Source organism: Plasmodium malariae, assembly GCF_900090045.1.
Source record: "Plasmodium malariae genome assembly, chromosome: 9".
Lineage (NCBI taxonomy): Eukaryota > Apicomplexa > Aconoidasida > Haemosporida > Plasmodiidae > Plasmodium > Plasmodium malariae.
Genome location: NC_041783.1, coordinates 1,218,158 through 1,235,161, shown reverse-complemented (window position 1 = coordinate 1,235,161; position 17,004 = coordinate 1,218,158). Strand labels below are relative to the sequence as shown.

The 17,004-nt window shown below is 31.9% G+C and overlaps 2 protein-coding genes across 2 annotated transcripts; one reads left to right on the top strand and one right to left on the bottom strand.

Moving 5' to 3' along the window:
• Positions 1–1,084: 1,084 nt before the first annotated feature.
• On the top strand, positions 1,085–9,670 carry PmUG01_09035800 (steryl ester hydrolase, putative; the record flags this gene model as incomplete). The annotated part of the gene is given in 6 exon segments (XM_029005054.1): positions 1,085–2,762; positions 2,777–3,712; positions 3,727–4,229; positions 4,243–4,620; positions 4,635–4,746; positions 4,761–9,670. The coding sequence occupies 6 exon segments, from the start codon at positions 1,085–1,087 to the stop codon at positions 9,668–9,670; spliced, it is 8,517 nt and encodes a 2,838-aa protein (XP_028861682.1).
• A 1,657-nt stretch (positions 9,671–11,327) lies between these two features.
• Positions 11,328–15,455, bottom strand: PmUG01_09035700 (conserved Plasmodium protein, unknown function; the record flags this gene model as incomplete). The annotated part of the gene is made up of 1 exon (XM_029005053.1): positions 11,328–15,455. One exon carries the CDS (start codon positions 15,453–15,455, stop codon positions 11,328–11,330), a length of 4,128 nt encoding a protein of 1,375 aa, XP_028861681.1.
• Between the last annotated feature and the right edge of the window lie 1,549 nt (positions 15,456–17,004).

Below are 17,004 nucleotides of genomic sequence, written 5' to 3'. Positions count from 1 at the left end.
CAGACTGTTAAATGAAACGTTAAAATTAATTTGTATATGAATAAAAGTCTTATTAAGCGCTGTTCATAATTAATTTGAATTTACATATAATAATATTATTTAATTTACCACGTATACGTAGCACGTATATTTATATATATATAATATATAACTACACCTGTTAGTTTTGCACGTTATGTTTATATATGCGAAAACGCATGAGTTGTGTCGATGGATACATATGGCTCTTTTTTTTTCTTTTTTTTTTTTTTTTTTTACAATGTTGAGGTGCTTTTAGCATTATAAATGATTGTTATATATATTTTTACCGTTAACCGTAATTTTGAAAATTTGTAAAGCACATATTAACGTTGACTACTTTATTATTCATTCTTGTTCCGTTTTAACTTACTTTTCCATATTTTGTCTCATTTGTATATAACTCATTTTTATTACATAATTTGTTCTATATAACCGCTCTAAACGATCTCGTAAGAATATTGTATATATACATACATGTACTATACATATATGAAACTGCTGAGTAAGCACAACTCCCTTTTTTAGGACATTGAGTTTTAGCAATACATATGCTGTATGTGCACTTGTACATATTGTATATATATATATATATAAGTTGCATGCATATTATGTAGGTATACATATATGTATGTACATATTGAAGTTTTATCAACCAATTTAGAAGAGAAAAATATACATATACATAGATATATATATATATATATATATATATAAAATAAAAATAGACGCAAAAAAGTTGAAGGGGAGAAGCAGAGGCAAAGAAGGGCACTTCTCGAAAACTCTTTGAAACAAAATTTCTGAACATATTTTGCGCACACATTGCAAATACGAATATATTTTGTACTGTTTGCACCACTCGTCTGATATAATATCAGATGATGGTTTTTTTCCCCCTCCTCCTTTTCTATTAATTCGGACTTATATATCTTGACGCATATATATATATATATATATGCGCTTCTTAGAGGTGGCAGGAAAACAAGAACGCCTTTCTCGATTTTTCCGGTGCACATAAGTAATATCTACTGATAATAAAAAATACGTAAATTATTTTGTTGGAATAATGTGGAAGCTTCCATTGAATAATATGTCCGAGGCATTGGGGAATATATCCCCACCTAGTCAAGATGTTAGTACATTATTGCCTTATAATAATTTTGATTTAATGAGAAATGAAAATAATAATCATAGTAATAACAACTCAGGGGATGAAGATTCAAGTGATGGTGAAAATAGTAGTGTACGTATTAAAAATATGGATCCAATGGAAAAGTTATTGTATGACTTAACAAATGGAAAAATGAAAGCAGAAAAACATTATGTATATACAAGTGATGGATATAAACTAAATTTATACCATATTGTGGATGCAAATAAAGATAACAATAAGAATAATAATGCTGGTAAAATAGAAAAAAAAAAAGAAGTGTTTTGTTTAAATCATGGACTTTTCGAATCCTCAATGAATTATGCATGCAAAGGGTATAGATCTTTAGCTTTTCAAATTTTTGCAAAAAATTACGATGTATGGATTTGTAATAATAGGGGAAATAATTTTTCAAAGTTTGTAGGAAAAGAAAAAGCTTTAAAAAAATTGTTAGAAAGATATACCACGGAAGGTTTAAAAGATATAGGTGTTGAATTAGAAGAAAATGAGGATAAACAATCTGATCATAATAATACTAGTAAAAAAAAAGAAATTTTGTGTTTAGAGGATATTAAAAAAGGTGAAGAGATAAATATTGAAGATGATAAAAATAAAATTTTTCATCAATGTCAAAAAAAAGATGAAGAGTCAGATTTAATTGAGAAGTCGTTACCCAACACGGATATAATTTTGACTCGTAAGTATAAGGTATTGAACTCGTCAGAACAGCCAACAAAAGTTGAACAAGAACAGATGACGAATAATTCTGAACATGTTCATGTTTTACCGGAAGATAAAGAAGAGCATGGAAAGCAAACATCAAATAATAATAATAATAATAATAATAATAATAATAATAATAATAATAATAATAATAATAATAATAATAATAATAATAATAATAATAATAATAATAATAATAATAATAATAATAATAATAATAATAATAATAATAATAATAATAATAATAATAATAATAATAATAATAATAATAATAATAATAATAATAATAACAATAACAATAACAATAATAATAAGAAGAAGAATGATAAGGAGAATGATAAGGAGAATGATAAAAAGAAAAAAGACAAAAAAAAAGACAAAAAGGACGGTGGTACAGGTAATTATCCTAGTAATTCTAAGAACGGAAATTCCACTTCTAAGGGAGGTCTGAAAGTTACCGCCGTATCTGGGTCCGATTCGAAAAATGATAAAGATGAAGAAGATGATTTAGATGATGACAATGATCCTTGGAAATTTCCTAATTTAATGGATAAATTAAGATTCCAAGATTTATTTAATCAAAGGCGTGGTACGGGTTCATTCCCTCCCAAGGTTATGGAAGAGGGTGAGAATGATCTTGATCGCTTAGTACAGGAAGATTTAAAAGATAGCACAAATGAATATGATGACAGGAAGGACTTTGATAAAGATGATGACGAAGATGAAGAAGATGATGTTTGTGCATTAGACGACGGTAATAAAGATGGAAAAGATAAGAAAGACGATAAAGATGGAAAAGATAAGAAAGACGATAAAGATGGAAAAGATAAGAAAGATGATAAAGATGGAAAAGATAAGAAAGATGATAAAGATGGAAAGAAAGAAAAGATAAAGATGGAAAAGATAAGAAAGATGATAAAGATGGAAAAGATAAGAAAGATGATAAAGATGGAAAAGATAAGAAAGATGATAAAGATGGAAAAGATAAGAAAGATGATAAAGATGGAAAAGATAAGAAAGACGATAAAGATGGAAAAGATAAGAAAGACGATAAAGATGGAAAAGATAAGAAAGACGATAAAGATGGAAAGGACAAGAAAGACGATAAAGATGGAAAAGATAAGAAAGATAACAAAGACGATAAAGATGGCAAAGGCGACAAAGATGATGATGAAGATGATGAAGATGATGATGAAGATGATTTGGAGGATACCACAAATAATTGGGATAACAATGAAGATAGCGTGAATTATAGGTTTTACTGGGGTAATGATGGTGATACGGATGACAAATACTGTAAGCGTATAAAAGAAGGCGAAAATGACAAGGATGACGAAGATAACGAGGATGACGAAGATAACGAGGATGACGAAAAGGAAAAAGATGACGAAAAGGAAAAAGAGAGAAATGAAAACGAGGAGTCAGTTATGTTGAGTGAGTGGTATCGCAGTATTGATGATGATGGCAAAGATAAAACCACCTCTAAGGAAAAATTTGATAATTTTATGGATAAAATAAAAATTGAGGATTTGTTCAATCGTAATCGTGGTAGGGGTTCATTTCCTCTTGCGCAAATGGAAGAAGGTGAAAGTGATCTCGACCGCTTAGTACAGGAAGATTTAAAAGATAGCACAAATGAATATGATGACAGGAAGGACTTTGATAAAGATGATGACGAAGATGAAGAAGATGATGTTTGTGCATTAGACGACGGTAATAAAGATGGAAAAGATAAGAAAGATGATAAAGATGGAAAAGATAAGAAAGATGATAAAGATGGAAAAGATAAGAAAGATGATAAAGATGGAAAAGATAAGAAGATGATAAAGATGGAAAGGACAAGAAAGACGATAAAGATGGAAAGGACAAGAAAGACGATAAAGATGGAAAAGATAAGAAAGACGATAAAGATGGAAAGGATAAGAAAGATGATAAAGATGGAAAAGATAAGAAAGAAGATAAAGATGGAAAAGATAAGAAAGATGGCAAAGGCGACAAAGAAGATGATGAAGATGATGTAGATGATGTAGATGATGAAGATGATGATGATTTGGAGGATACCACAAATAACTGGGATAATTTATATGACTTTGGAGAAGAATCGTGGGATAACAAGGACAAGAAAGACGATAAAGATGACAAAGACGATAAAGATGACAAAGACGATAAAGATGACAAAGACGATAAAGATGGAAAAGATAAGAAAGACGATAAAGATGGAAAAGATAAGAAAGACGATAAAGATGGAAAAGATAAGAAAGACGATAAAGATGGAAAGGACAAAAAAGACGATAAAGATGGAAAGGACAAGAAAGACGATAAAGATGGAAAGGACGAAAGACGATAAGATGGAAAAGATAAGAAAGACGATAAGGATGGAAAAGATAAGAAAGACGATAAGGATGGAAAAGATAAGAAAGACGATAAGGATGGAAAAGATAAGAAAGACGATAAGGATGGAAAAGATAAGAAAGACGATAAGGATGGAAAAGATAAGAAAGACGATAAAGATGGAAAAGATAAGAAAGACGATAAAGATGGAAAAGATAAGAAAGACGATAAAGATGGAAAGGATAAGAAAGACGATAAGGATGGAAAAGATAAGAAAGACGATAAGGATGGAAAAGATAAGAAAGACGATAAGGATGGAAAAGATAAGAAAGACGATAAAGATGGAAAAGATAAGAAAGACGATAAAGATGGAAAGGACAAGAAAGACGATAAAGATGGAAAGATAAGAAAGACGATAAAGATGGAAAGGATAAGAAAGACGATAAAGATGGAAAAGATAAGAAAACCGGTAAAGATGGAACAGGTAAGGAGGCCCAGAAAAGAGAGCGCGACAGCGGTCTTGGTACATTGTTTGTTGTTGGTGGTGGTATAGGAGCTGCTGCGTTAGGTGGTTTAGCTGGTATTATAGCTGGTGGGGCTGGTGCAGCTGGTGCAGCTGGTGCAGCTGGTGGAGCTGGTGCAGCTGGTGGGGCTGGTGCAGCTGGTGCAGCTGGTGGTATTGGTGAAGCTCTATATGATGCCGTAGCCGGCGGTGGTAGTTCATCTGGATATGAAGCCTTAGGCGGCGGTAATGGATCTATTTATGAAACCATAGGTGGTGGTGGTCAAGGGACATATGAAGACGTAGGCTTAAGTGGTAGTGGTACATATGATGACGTAAGTTTCGGTGGCAGCAGTGGAGGTTCATATGAAACACCAGGCCCAACTGAGCATATATATGAAACCATAGGCGGTGGTGGTGAAGGTGCATATGAAACTCCAGGTCCAACTGAACATATATATGAAACCATAGGCGGTGGTGGTGAAGGTGCGTATGAAACTCCAGGCCCAACTGAACATATATATGAAACCATAGGCGGTGGTGGTGAAGGTGCATATGAAACTCCAGGCCCAACTGAACATATATATGAAACCATAGGCGGTGGTGGCGAAGGTGCATATGAAACTCCAGGCCCAACTGAACATATATATGAAACCATAGGCGGTGGTGGCGAAGGTGCATATGAAACTCCAGGCCCAACTGAACATATATATGAAACCATAGGCGGTGGTGGCGAAGGTGCATATGAAACTCCAGGCCCAACTGAACATATATATGAAACCATAGGCGGTGGTGGCGAAGGTGCATATGAAACTCCAGGCCCAACTGAACATATATATGAAACCATAGGCGGTGGTGGCGAAGGTGCATATGAAACTCCAGGCCCAACTGAACATATATATGAAACCATAGGCGGTGGTGGTGGAGGTGCTGATGGAGGTGCTGGTGGTGGTGCAGGTGCAGGTGCAGGTGGAGGTGCTGGTGCTGGTGCTGGTGGTGGTGCAGGTGCAGGTGGAGGTGCAGGTGGTGCTGCTGGTGCTGCTGGTGCTGCTGGTGCTTCAGGTGCTGCTGGTGCTGCTGCAGGTGCTTCAGGTGCTTCAGGTGCAAGTGGTAGAAATGTTTCTGACAAAACTACAGACAAGAAAGGTGAAGGAAAACGCAAAAAACACAAAAGACGCCATGATGAAAATAAAGCTAAGAAGGACTTTGATAATTTTATGGATAAAATAAAAATTGAGGATTTGTTCAATCGTAATCGTGGTAGGGGTTCATTCCCTCTTGAACAATTGGCAGAAGGTGAAAGTGATCTCGACCGCTTAGTACAGGAAGATTTAAAAGATAGCACAAATGAATATGATGACAGGAAGGACTTTGATAAAGATGATGAGGAAGATGAAGACGATGAAGTTTGTAAAAGAGAAAGTGATAGTGATAGCGATGAAGACGATGACGAAGATAAGGAAGATGACGAAGATGACAAAAAACCTAAGAAAAAAAAGAAAGATGAAGATGATTTAGAAGATACTTCAAATAACTGGGATAACACGGCAGATAAAGATTATGATGAGGAGGAATGGGGGGGAGAAGATGACGAAGATAACGATAATGGCGACGATGGAGACGATGACGATGATGGGAAAGATAAAAAAGATGAGAAAGATAAAAAAGGTGAGAAAGATAAAAAAGATGAGAAAGATAAAAAAGATGAGAAAGATAAAAAAGATGAGAAAGATAAAAAAGATGAGAAAGATAAAAAAGATGAGAAAGATAAAAATGATGACGAAAATGACAAAAAACGCAAAGATAAAAAGAAAGCTAAGAAGGACTTTGATAATTTTATGGATAAAATAAAAATTGAGGATTTGTTCAATCGTAATCGTGGTAGGGGTTCATTCCCTCTTGAACAATTGGCAGAAGGTGAAAGTGATCTCGACCGCTTAGTACAGGAAGATTTAAAAGATAGCACAAATGAATATGATGACAGGAAGGACTTTGATAAAGATGATGAGGAAGATGAAGACGATGAAGTTTGTAAACGTGAGGAAGATGAAGAAAAAAAAAAGAAAAAGAAAGAGCAAGAAGAAGAAGAAGAAGAAGAAAAGAGAGAAGGCAAAAAACGTAAGAAAAAAGATGATGATGACATAGATGAAGATGAATTAGAAGATAGTTCAAATAATTGGGATAATGTGAATGAAGATGACGGGGATGAATGGAATAAGCAGGATGACGGCGAAAAGGACGATGATGAAGATGCCGATAATTTTCAGGATTTAAGAAACTTATTGACTAGTTTTAATGTTACAGATATGTTTAGTAATGGACGTGATAGGGGGAATTTATTTCCTAGACGAAAAAAAGATACAGATGACAAAATCGATAAAGATTATAAAGACGGTAAAGATAAGAAAGACGATAAAGACGGTAAAGATAAGAAAGACGATAAAGACGGTAAAGATAAGAAAGACGATAAAGACAGTAAAGATAAGAATGATATAAAAAAAGATAAATATGATAGAAGACCTCATAAACCTAAAGACCCTAAAAAGTTCCCTGAAGGTGCGAATTTTGAAAATTTTATGGATAAAATAAAAATTGAGGATTTGTTCGATCGTAATCGTGGTAGGGGTTCATTCCCTCTTGAACAATTGGCAGAAGGTGAAAATGATCTTGACCGCTTAGTACAGGAAGATTTAAAAGATAGCACAAATGAATATGATGACAGGAAGGACTATGATAAAGATGATGACGAAGATGAAGATGATGATGTTTGTAGAAGAGAGGATGATGAAGAAGAAGAAGAAGAATTAGAAGAAACTGATTTAAAGGATAATACGAATGAATGGGATTACAACAAAGAAGGAGATTACGATAATGGTCAGGAAGATTGGGAGAAAGGGGGTGACAAAGATAACGATAATGGCGAAGATGGAGACGATGACGACGATGACGATAATGAGAAAGATAAAAAAGGTGAGAAAGATAAAAAAGATGAGAAAGATAAAAAAGATGAGAAAGATAAAAAAGATGAGAAAGATAAAAAAGGTGAGAAAGATAAAAAAGATAAGAAAGATAAAAATGATGAGAAAGATAAAAATGATGACGAAAATGACAAAAAACGCAAAGATAAAAAGAAAGCTAAGAAGGACTTTGATAATTTTATGGATAAAATAAAAATTGAGGATTTGTTCAATCGTAATCGTGGTAGGGGTTCATTCCCTCTTGAACAATTGGCAGAAGGTGAAAGTGATCTCGACCGCTTAGTACAGGAAGATTTAAAAGATAGCACAAATGAATATGATGACAGGAAGGACTTTGATAAAGATGATGAGGAAGATGAAGACGATGAAGTTTGTAAACGTGAGGAAGATGAAGAAAAAAAAAAGAAAAAGAAAGAGCAAGAAGAAGAAGAAGATGAAAAGAGAGAAGGCAAAAAACGTAAGAAAAAAGATGATGATGACATAGATGAAGATGAATTAGAAGATAGTTCAAATAATTGGGATTACGAAGAGGAAGGTGATTATGGTCATAATGAGTGGCGTAAGGAGGATGAAAAAAATGAAGATAAAATTAATTTTCCGGATTTTCAGAATTTAATGGAAAGCTTAAATTTAGAAGATTTAGTAAACGTTCAAAATTCTGGGGTAGGTGGTTTATTTTCTAACATGCAAAATGATAAACACAATAAAGATGGAAAAGATGGAAAAGATGGCAAAGATGGAAAAGATGGAAAAGATGGCAAAGATGGAAAAGATGGCAAAGATGGAAAAGATGGCAAAGATGGCAAAGATGGAAAAGATGGAAAAGATGGCAAAGGTGGTAGTGGTGGTGGTGGTGGTGGTGCTAGTGGAGGTAGTGGTGGTAGAGGTGGCAGTGGTGCTAGTGGAGGTAGCGGTGGTAGAGGTGACAGTGGAGGTAGAGGTGGCAGTGGAGGTAGTGGTGGTAAAGGTGGTAGTAGTGGAAACCGTCGTACCGGTTTTAATTCGGGGAGATATAGCGTCATACAGCAAAATGTTGGTCATGTAGGTAATGATGGAGAAGATGATAAACAGCACAAAGTTGTTGACACTGTGGGGGTAAACAAGGTGAAGAATAAGTTGTTGCAAAATATCAAAAGAGAGAAGGAGGAGTTCCTAAGGGAAAAAAAGAAGAGTAGTATAAAATTGGAAGGAAAGAATATAGAAGACTCATGGACATTTGAAGATATGGGAAGTAAAGATTTACCTGCAATAATAAAATACATAAGAGAAGAAACACAAAAAGACAAAATAATATATGTAGGATTCTCTCAAGGTAGTATACAGCTTTTAATTAGTTCATGTTTGAATCCTTATGTAAATGATAGTATTAAGAGATCATATTTATTGTCACTTCCAATTATATTAAGAGAAAAACGTAATTTAATAAAGCCAATTAGATTGTCATTACCTTCAATATATAGACATTATAAATCAATTTTAAAGTTAAGAGAATGTATGCAAAAATCACTTCCAAATAAAGTAAGTTCATATTTAATACCCAAAACCGCTCATCTTATTACACAGAGAATGTTTAAGTATTATAATGGATCATTAAATGATGAAGAAAAAAGAAGATACTTTAGTAATACTCCCAGTGGTACTACATCAAAAGCAAACTTAAAGAAATGGTTTTCGGGATTTAATAATGGACCTGTTACAGATATAATTGACAAACACGCAGATAAATGTACATTCCCAATTACACTTATATATGGAGATAAGGATACAATTGTAGACCCTCAGAATTCTATTGAGTATATGAAAAAGAAATTCCCCCATAATAATATACAAATAATTAGAAAAAAACATTGGTCACACTTAGATCCTGTATGGACAGACGATGATAATGTTGTCATCTCTAGCATTCTGAAAGACTTAAGGAATGATGAAGGCGGAGGAGGAAGACGTGGGGTGCTGGTAGGTGCGTAAGTGATATATGTGTATATGTGTGTGTGTGGAGAAGAGGGGGTGGGAGAAGACTAGGTGTTGTCTTTTCCATAAACATGCACAAACATTCGTGGGTAAAAAGAAACGTAAATTTTTTTTTCTGTCCCAGTAGTTTTTTTTCACGTGATTTGCGTATATTAATATTTTATTGCTGTTTGGGCATATTATATATTATATATGTTTTTACCTGTATTATATTGAAAAGAAAAAAAGAAAGTCCCATTTTTTGTTTTTTTTAATCTTTTATATGTATTATATAAGTATATATATAAACGAGAGGGAAGCAAAATGGAGCCTGGGAGAGGGAATATAAAAGGGAAGAGCAGATATAATGATGTATTCCCCCCCTTATAATATATGCACCTTAATTTTTGTTAATACAACAAAGTCTGCATTTTGCAATTTTGCAATTTTTCCATATCTCCTTTTTTTTAATGTTTATTATAGTAGTGTGTTCACAATATGCGTTCATGCATAATAAACACCCTTTTTTCTGTCGTTATTTTGTAGTTTTCAATTTTTTTTTTTTTTTTTTTTTACTATTTTATGCAATCTTTTCGTTAATTGTTTATTTTGCTCACTTCGTTCATTTTGCTTATTTTGCTCATTTTGTTCATTTTGCTAATTTTCATTTCGTTCATTTTGCTAATTTTCATTTTGTTCATTTTGCTATTTTTCTTATTTTGTTCATTTTGCTATTTTTCTTATTTTGTTCATTTTGCTATTTTTCTTATTTTGTTCATTTTGCTATTTTTCTTATTTTGTTCATTTTGCTATTTTTCTTATTTTGTTTATTTCTGTTTTTTGTGATAAAACTTCTTAAAATTACACTTCAAACTCCCTGAATATTTTTCATGCATTTACCAGTAAGAACACAGTTTTTTAGTTATTAGCGGAAGAAATATAATATATATGAAATATTTTAAAAAACGAAACAGCTAACAGTGCTGCAGGGGTCCCCGGCTACGTATACGTAAATGTTTACGACGATTTTATTTCGATAAACTTGCAATTTTTTCGACGTACGGGGGTTTTACCAACAGATGCCCATTTTGTTCATTTGTTCATTTTTGCTTTTTTGTTCTTTTGTTCATTTGTGCTTTTTTGTTCTTTTGTTCATTTGTGCTTTTTTGTTCTTTTGTTCATTTGTGCTTTTTTGTTCTTTTGTTCATTTGTGCTTTTTTGTTCTTTTTTGCCCTTTTTGCTTTTTTTTTTTTTTTTTTGCCTTACTTTTATGATCATGTATTATCCCTATACATATGGCAAGCAGGAACATCTCGGTGTACCATTATTACGGGTTACTTTTTTATTTTACGTACACACAATTCGAGTTAAACATTCAAAATGTGGGTGGGGGGGGGAAAGAGTAGTTCGTTTGAAGCATTCGTATACGCACGTATCTTGTGTAAGTACGAAGGTATGGAAACGTGTTTATTCGTGCACGCCCATAGGGGGATATGCACCCAAATAATAACGTGATTAATAAGTTAAATTACGAAAAAAGGAAAAAATGGGGGGGTAAGGGGGCACCTTTCCTCCTTCATATGAAGACGATTAAAACAACAGCATATGAACACGTAATAAAAAAAAAGAAAAGAGAAAAAGGAGTTTCATACACATGGATCATGTTCATATAAAATCACCTTAGTTGCATAAAATAAGGGTAATTATTAAAATAAAAAGTAGAGATCTGAAATTTAGAGTTCAACGAAACTAGTATTGTTGACTTTTGATAATTGCTAAGTATCTCATTTTTCTTGCTGTTTAGAGGAGCAAAATCTAAAGCGATAATAGGTTTATTTTGGGAGGAATAAAATAATTTTTTTTTTTTTAAGTAAGTAGGATTAAATTCATATAAATAATTTTCTTGTATTATAAAAGAACTATTATTTTTCTCAATATTCTTAAATCTTCTGGTAATACCTATAGCTAAAAACATACATGAGGTGTATTTATCAAACTTTACATATTCTATTATTCCTTTGAATTTTTTCTGATACTTAAAATGAAACTGGTGTAATGAGTAAATGAAAATTGTATCAAATGAATAGAAGCACATATATATTGAACCGTCTTGCGTTTGTATTGTTTCTATCCCTTTGTACAAGTTAAATATGTAGTCATTCAATGATGTATATAAAGGATGATTTATTATTGCTAATGTTTTTATTGTTATAGTATTCCAAATGCTAATAAATTTATCATGACATATACATAATATTTTCCCGTCCTCACTTATCGCACCTTGCAAAATCTTATGGTTGTTATAATTCACGTTTTTAATTATTGTGATTTTTTTGTCCTTTCCCGTATCCGTGCTTTCCACGGGATTGTCGGTGCCGGTACCGTCCCCCCAATTGACATTGCCTCTTCCCCAACTTCCATTTCCTCTTCTCCAACTTCCATTTCCTCTTCCCCAACTTCCATTTCCTCTTCCCCAACTTCCATTTCCTCTTCCCCAACTTCCATTTCCTCTTCCCCAACTTCCATTTCCTCTTCTCCAATTTTCATTACCGTTTCTCCCCTTCTCCACTTCTCCACCAGCGGAAACACATTCTTGTGGGTCATGTCTGTACAAGTCACGAACGTTACACCCCTTTGGTACATATACATACTTGTCCTCATATATATCAAAAACGTCTATATCCTGTTCCTCATATATACACTTTTCAAAGACATGCTCACTATTTTCTAAACAGTAGAAAGTTATCATGCCACTGTATTCTAACACAAGGAAGAGACTTAAGAAGGGATGACTTAAAATCATTTTATATTTTTCTACATCATAATTATTTTCGTGTTTTCCTTGTATATGTATGTTCTCTTCTTCTATACATATTTTGCTTTCAACATTATTTAAAGAGTCACATGTAATAGTGTACTCATACACATTTATGTATTCTAAATTGTTAATAAGACGCCAGAACTTGAAAGTGTACAACGTTTGCATAAGAACAGATTCGGATAAAGAGTAACTAACTTCATCCATCAAATAATTTCTCTTTTCAATAGTCATTAATACATTTCTGCTATGATTAAACGAAAATAAAATTAATTCCAAGTCATTTACTTTTTCTGCGTCTGTTCTACTTTTATATATAGTTTTTAAAGGACATAAAAATTTTACATGCCTATCTTTTTCAATATTATATAACTGTAAATTTGAAAAAGTTGTTAAGAAACAAAAAATTAATCCTTTGTTTGAATCGCAATAAAAACATATTTGATAATTCCTGTATAAACTATTCTCTACATTTGTGTGATTGTATATTTTCTTTTCGAGCTCCTTTTGTATATGTTCAAAGGTCATAATAGGGTTTTGTCTTTTTCTTATTTTTCTCTTTCCTTCTAAGGTATTCACTCTTGTAATCTCACCATTCAAGTTCTTTCCCCGTATGTTGACCTCCTCTTCACTTGTGCAAAACTCTATTCCTTCCTCTAGCAGTGAATCTTCCTCTACTCCGCCTTCCTGCACCCCGTCTTTATCCCCTCTGTCCAACTGTATTATTTCCTCCTCTACATTCTCCTCTTCATCCCCTTCCGTGTTTTCATCATAATCCGACTGGTCGTCATCGCCCTCTTCACTATTAGCAAGACAATTTTCTGAAGAATCGTTGTTAAAAATGTCAAAATTTGACTTTTCTTTTTGCTTCTGCTTATTCTTCTCCTCTTCCATGTTGTATTCAAGCAATGCTTCAGGACCACCTTCTCCTTCTATGGACACCTCACAAACGGATGGCATATGTACCCTCTCCTTTGTCTGTCTACTTTCCTTAGTTCTATCTCTACCCCTATCGCTACCCCTCGTAGTTCCATAATTGTACGTGTCATTTATCTGTTTTGCAAAAATGTTAAAGCTATTTCTGATGTTTAAATAAATACTTGAATAATTGGAATATAAATTCCTGAGTGATAAGGGCATATTTATTCCATAGTGCTTATAAAAAAAAAGGCGATGATTATAGTTTATACATAAAATATTGTTATCTAAAGAACTGCAAATAATTAAGTTTTTCTTTTTATTTACATAAACATAATAACATGGTGAACCTAAATGTGATATAAATTCATATGATCCATTGTTTATATCATAAAATAATATTACAGCTTCCTCTCCACATGATATCACTTTTTTTTCATCTATTGTTATATTATATACAGAATGACTATGCCAACTATATTTTATCAAATTTACTTTTTGCATATTTATTACTTTTTCACTGCTTAGATGGAAATCAATATATGGGATGTTCTTTACGCAAGTAAACTCGTCATCATCCATTAGATTTTTTTCAAAAATGCGCTGTTGAGTTTCCTCCTTTTTTGAAAAAATTTCTGGTGCACTTTCTCCCTCTGTTGTGCTACGATGTACCATGTTACTTATATAATCTACTTCAAATGTCGCTAAATGTGGAAATAAATTTGATAAGGAGGATAAGTTATAAATAAAGCTAGCACAATCTTTAGTTGCATGTAATGGTTCGCGCATTGTCAATCTTCCTCTTCCTTTAGTCCCTTTATTATCTTTACTGTCCAACATTATTAACTCTTCAAATAACAGTATGTATATATAACCTGTAACGAACCCAATGCATAAAAAATTATCATCACTTATTTTTATTGATGATATATAGTCCTTATAATAAATAATATTATACCACTTTTTAACAATATCATATATAACGATTATGTTATTATTTGCCAAAACTAGTTTACTCAAACTACTGTTCATGTCAATCATGGAGAAATAAATATATTTTATTTTTAGTATGGGTTTTATTTTCAACTTGGCCGTAATGTACAACTTTGTGCTGAATCCTAAACTGCTTGCTTTTTCTCGCTCTCGTACTGTATATGCACTCACTGGTACATTCATTACTTCATTTATTTTTCCACCCATTTCGTACGCGACGTTTGTCCAATTTTTTCCCTCCACTTTCTTCTGCCCCTTTTCTTCAAAACTTCTATTCTCTGCTAATTCTTTTGGATAAAGCTTCATATTATAATCCATTTCAGAATCAGAAGAAAATGTATAAGTGACATGACTTGGAGGTGCAACCATGCTGCTTGACTTTTTTTTCCGATCTTTCTTGTTCTCTTTGTTCTCCTCATTCTCTTCCTTCTTCTTCTCTTCATTTAATAGTAAATTGGCTTGCAAATTGTGCATGTCTTTTTCGTAGTTAAAAATAAATCTTAATAAAAAAAAGTTCATGTACATCTTACCATCACAAAACTCCCATGTAGAAAAACAGAGCTCCCCATTTTTACCAAAGCTATTTATATAAAATAAATTTTTTATAAAAAATTTTTTAATGAAATGAAAAATTTTATTTGTAATACGATATACATAAATATAGTTATTATAACTTTTCAAAATTAAATATTCTTCTTTATCTTTTTTATCATAAAAATAAAACATCTTATCTATGAGAAATGATGTTACTATTCTTTTCTTTTTTTTCCTCCCTAAATCTATTAATAATATACCGCTTTCACTACTAGCATATAAAATATTCTTTTTACTTAGTATTGGTCTATTTTTAATTATATTACCTCCTAAATGCACTTTTAAAAAACTGATATCTTTTTTATAATTTGCATTTCTTAGTAATAATTCCTTTTCTAATACACTCGTGTATTCATTTTTAATTATCTCTTCTTCAAGTTCATTTAATTTGTTCACATGCATTTTTTCATTCTCTTTTTGCTTTTCAACAACATTGTGCATCATACCATCTCTGCTAAAGGCACCTTTGCTTATGTTCATCCTTTGCACTATCCGTCAAACAGGGGGCTTTTCCTCCAGCATGTACCGATATACGCCTATATGTATATCTACGTATATGTACGTGTACGAGCGCAAGTACACGTATGTATGTATGTATGTATGTATGTATGTATGTACGTACGTACGTATGTATGTGTTTATACATACCCGCACATACGTTTGTACATGTAAGTACTCTAATTGTCGTATCGACAAATGGGGCACTGCTTTTATATACTATCACGTTTTACAAAATTTTCGCATTTCATTTTTATGACTGTGGTCAAACAAAACTACAAAACCGGTGAACTACAAAACTTTAAAAATATTTTATCACTAGTCCATTACATAGAGTAAAACGCTGTGTCGTTTTTTTTCCCTCGTTTACATGTTCAACAAACAATGTCGTTTTTTTATTTTTGTATCCTACAAATTTCATTAAAAAATATTGTAAGCAAACTACTTCTCATTCTCATTCTATTTCTTTTTTTTCTTTTATTATTATTATTACAATATTTGCTTCTAATATTACTATTTCAAATGAAACACCTACATATGAATTTTTATTTTTTTATATAAAAATTAAAAAAAGATCGAAAAAAGAGTTGTTAACGCATTTTCATCAGCGAAATGTTGCTCTCCTTTTTGCACTATATATTTCGTATATAATATGTTATAAATATTTTGTACGTACATATATATATGTACGTATATAAGTATATACTCATATAAGTTCTTCAAAATTTTGTAGAGCAATATGTAAGTTATAAAAGAGGTTTTTTTTTTTTGACCGTATTTGTTGAAAAAGAGGGGGTCAAAATATACTATTACATATACATAAATATACATATATATACATACGTATAAATAAATATATACAAATGTATTTGTGACTGTATGTATATATATATGTATGTACATATATAGTTGTACTGCATATGTATGCACAGCAAGGGAAAATTAATGACACAATGACCAATAAAACAAACTCACCACTCGTTTGTTCGATCGTTCTTTAGTTTTTTTTTTTTTTTTCTTTTTTTTAAATATTCTGCATTATCAAAAAAAGGAAAAATTTATTTTTATACTCACTTGAAGGAGCCTATATGCCGTTGTATAAACCCTTTTAATAAAGAATTTTTATTTTATTATTATTCTTTTTTTTTTTTTTACAAAAAAAATACAAAAGTTCAAGAGTTAGTTTTATAACCTTTTTTAAAAAAAATAATCACAAAAATTTGACAGTTAATTCATGAATGGGCGTATATAACATAGATCTATGCATGTATGGAAGTTTGTATATGTATACATATTTATGCATATATGTATGTTTGCATTTTTCTGTTTAATGTTCTTTCCGCTTTTCTGAGAAAATATCTCCATTAAATAAAATTGTATGTTACAACGCAAGGCACATTTTTATGATCATTTCGTTGTAACAAAAATATATAAGCTGTTTTTAAAAAAGAAAAAAAAAAAAAATTAAAAACTACCCAAAAAAAGTGCATAATATGTAAATAGGAATGAAAAAAAAAAAAATAATTAAAAA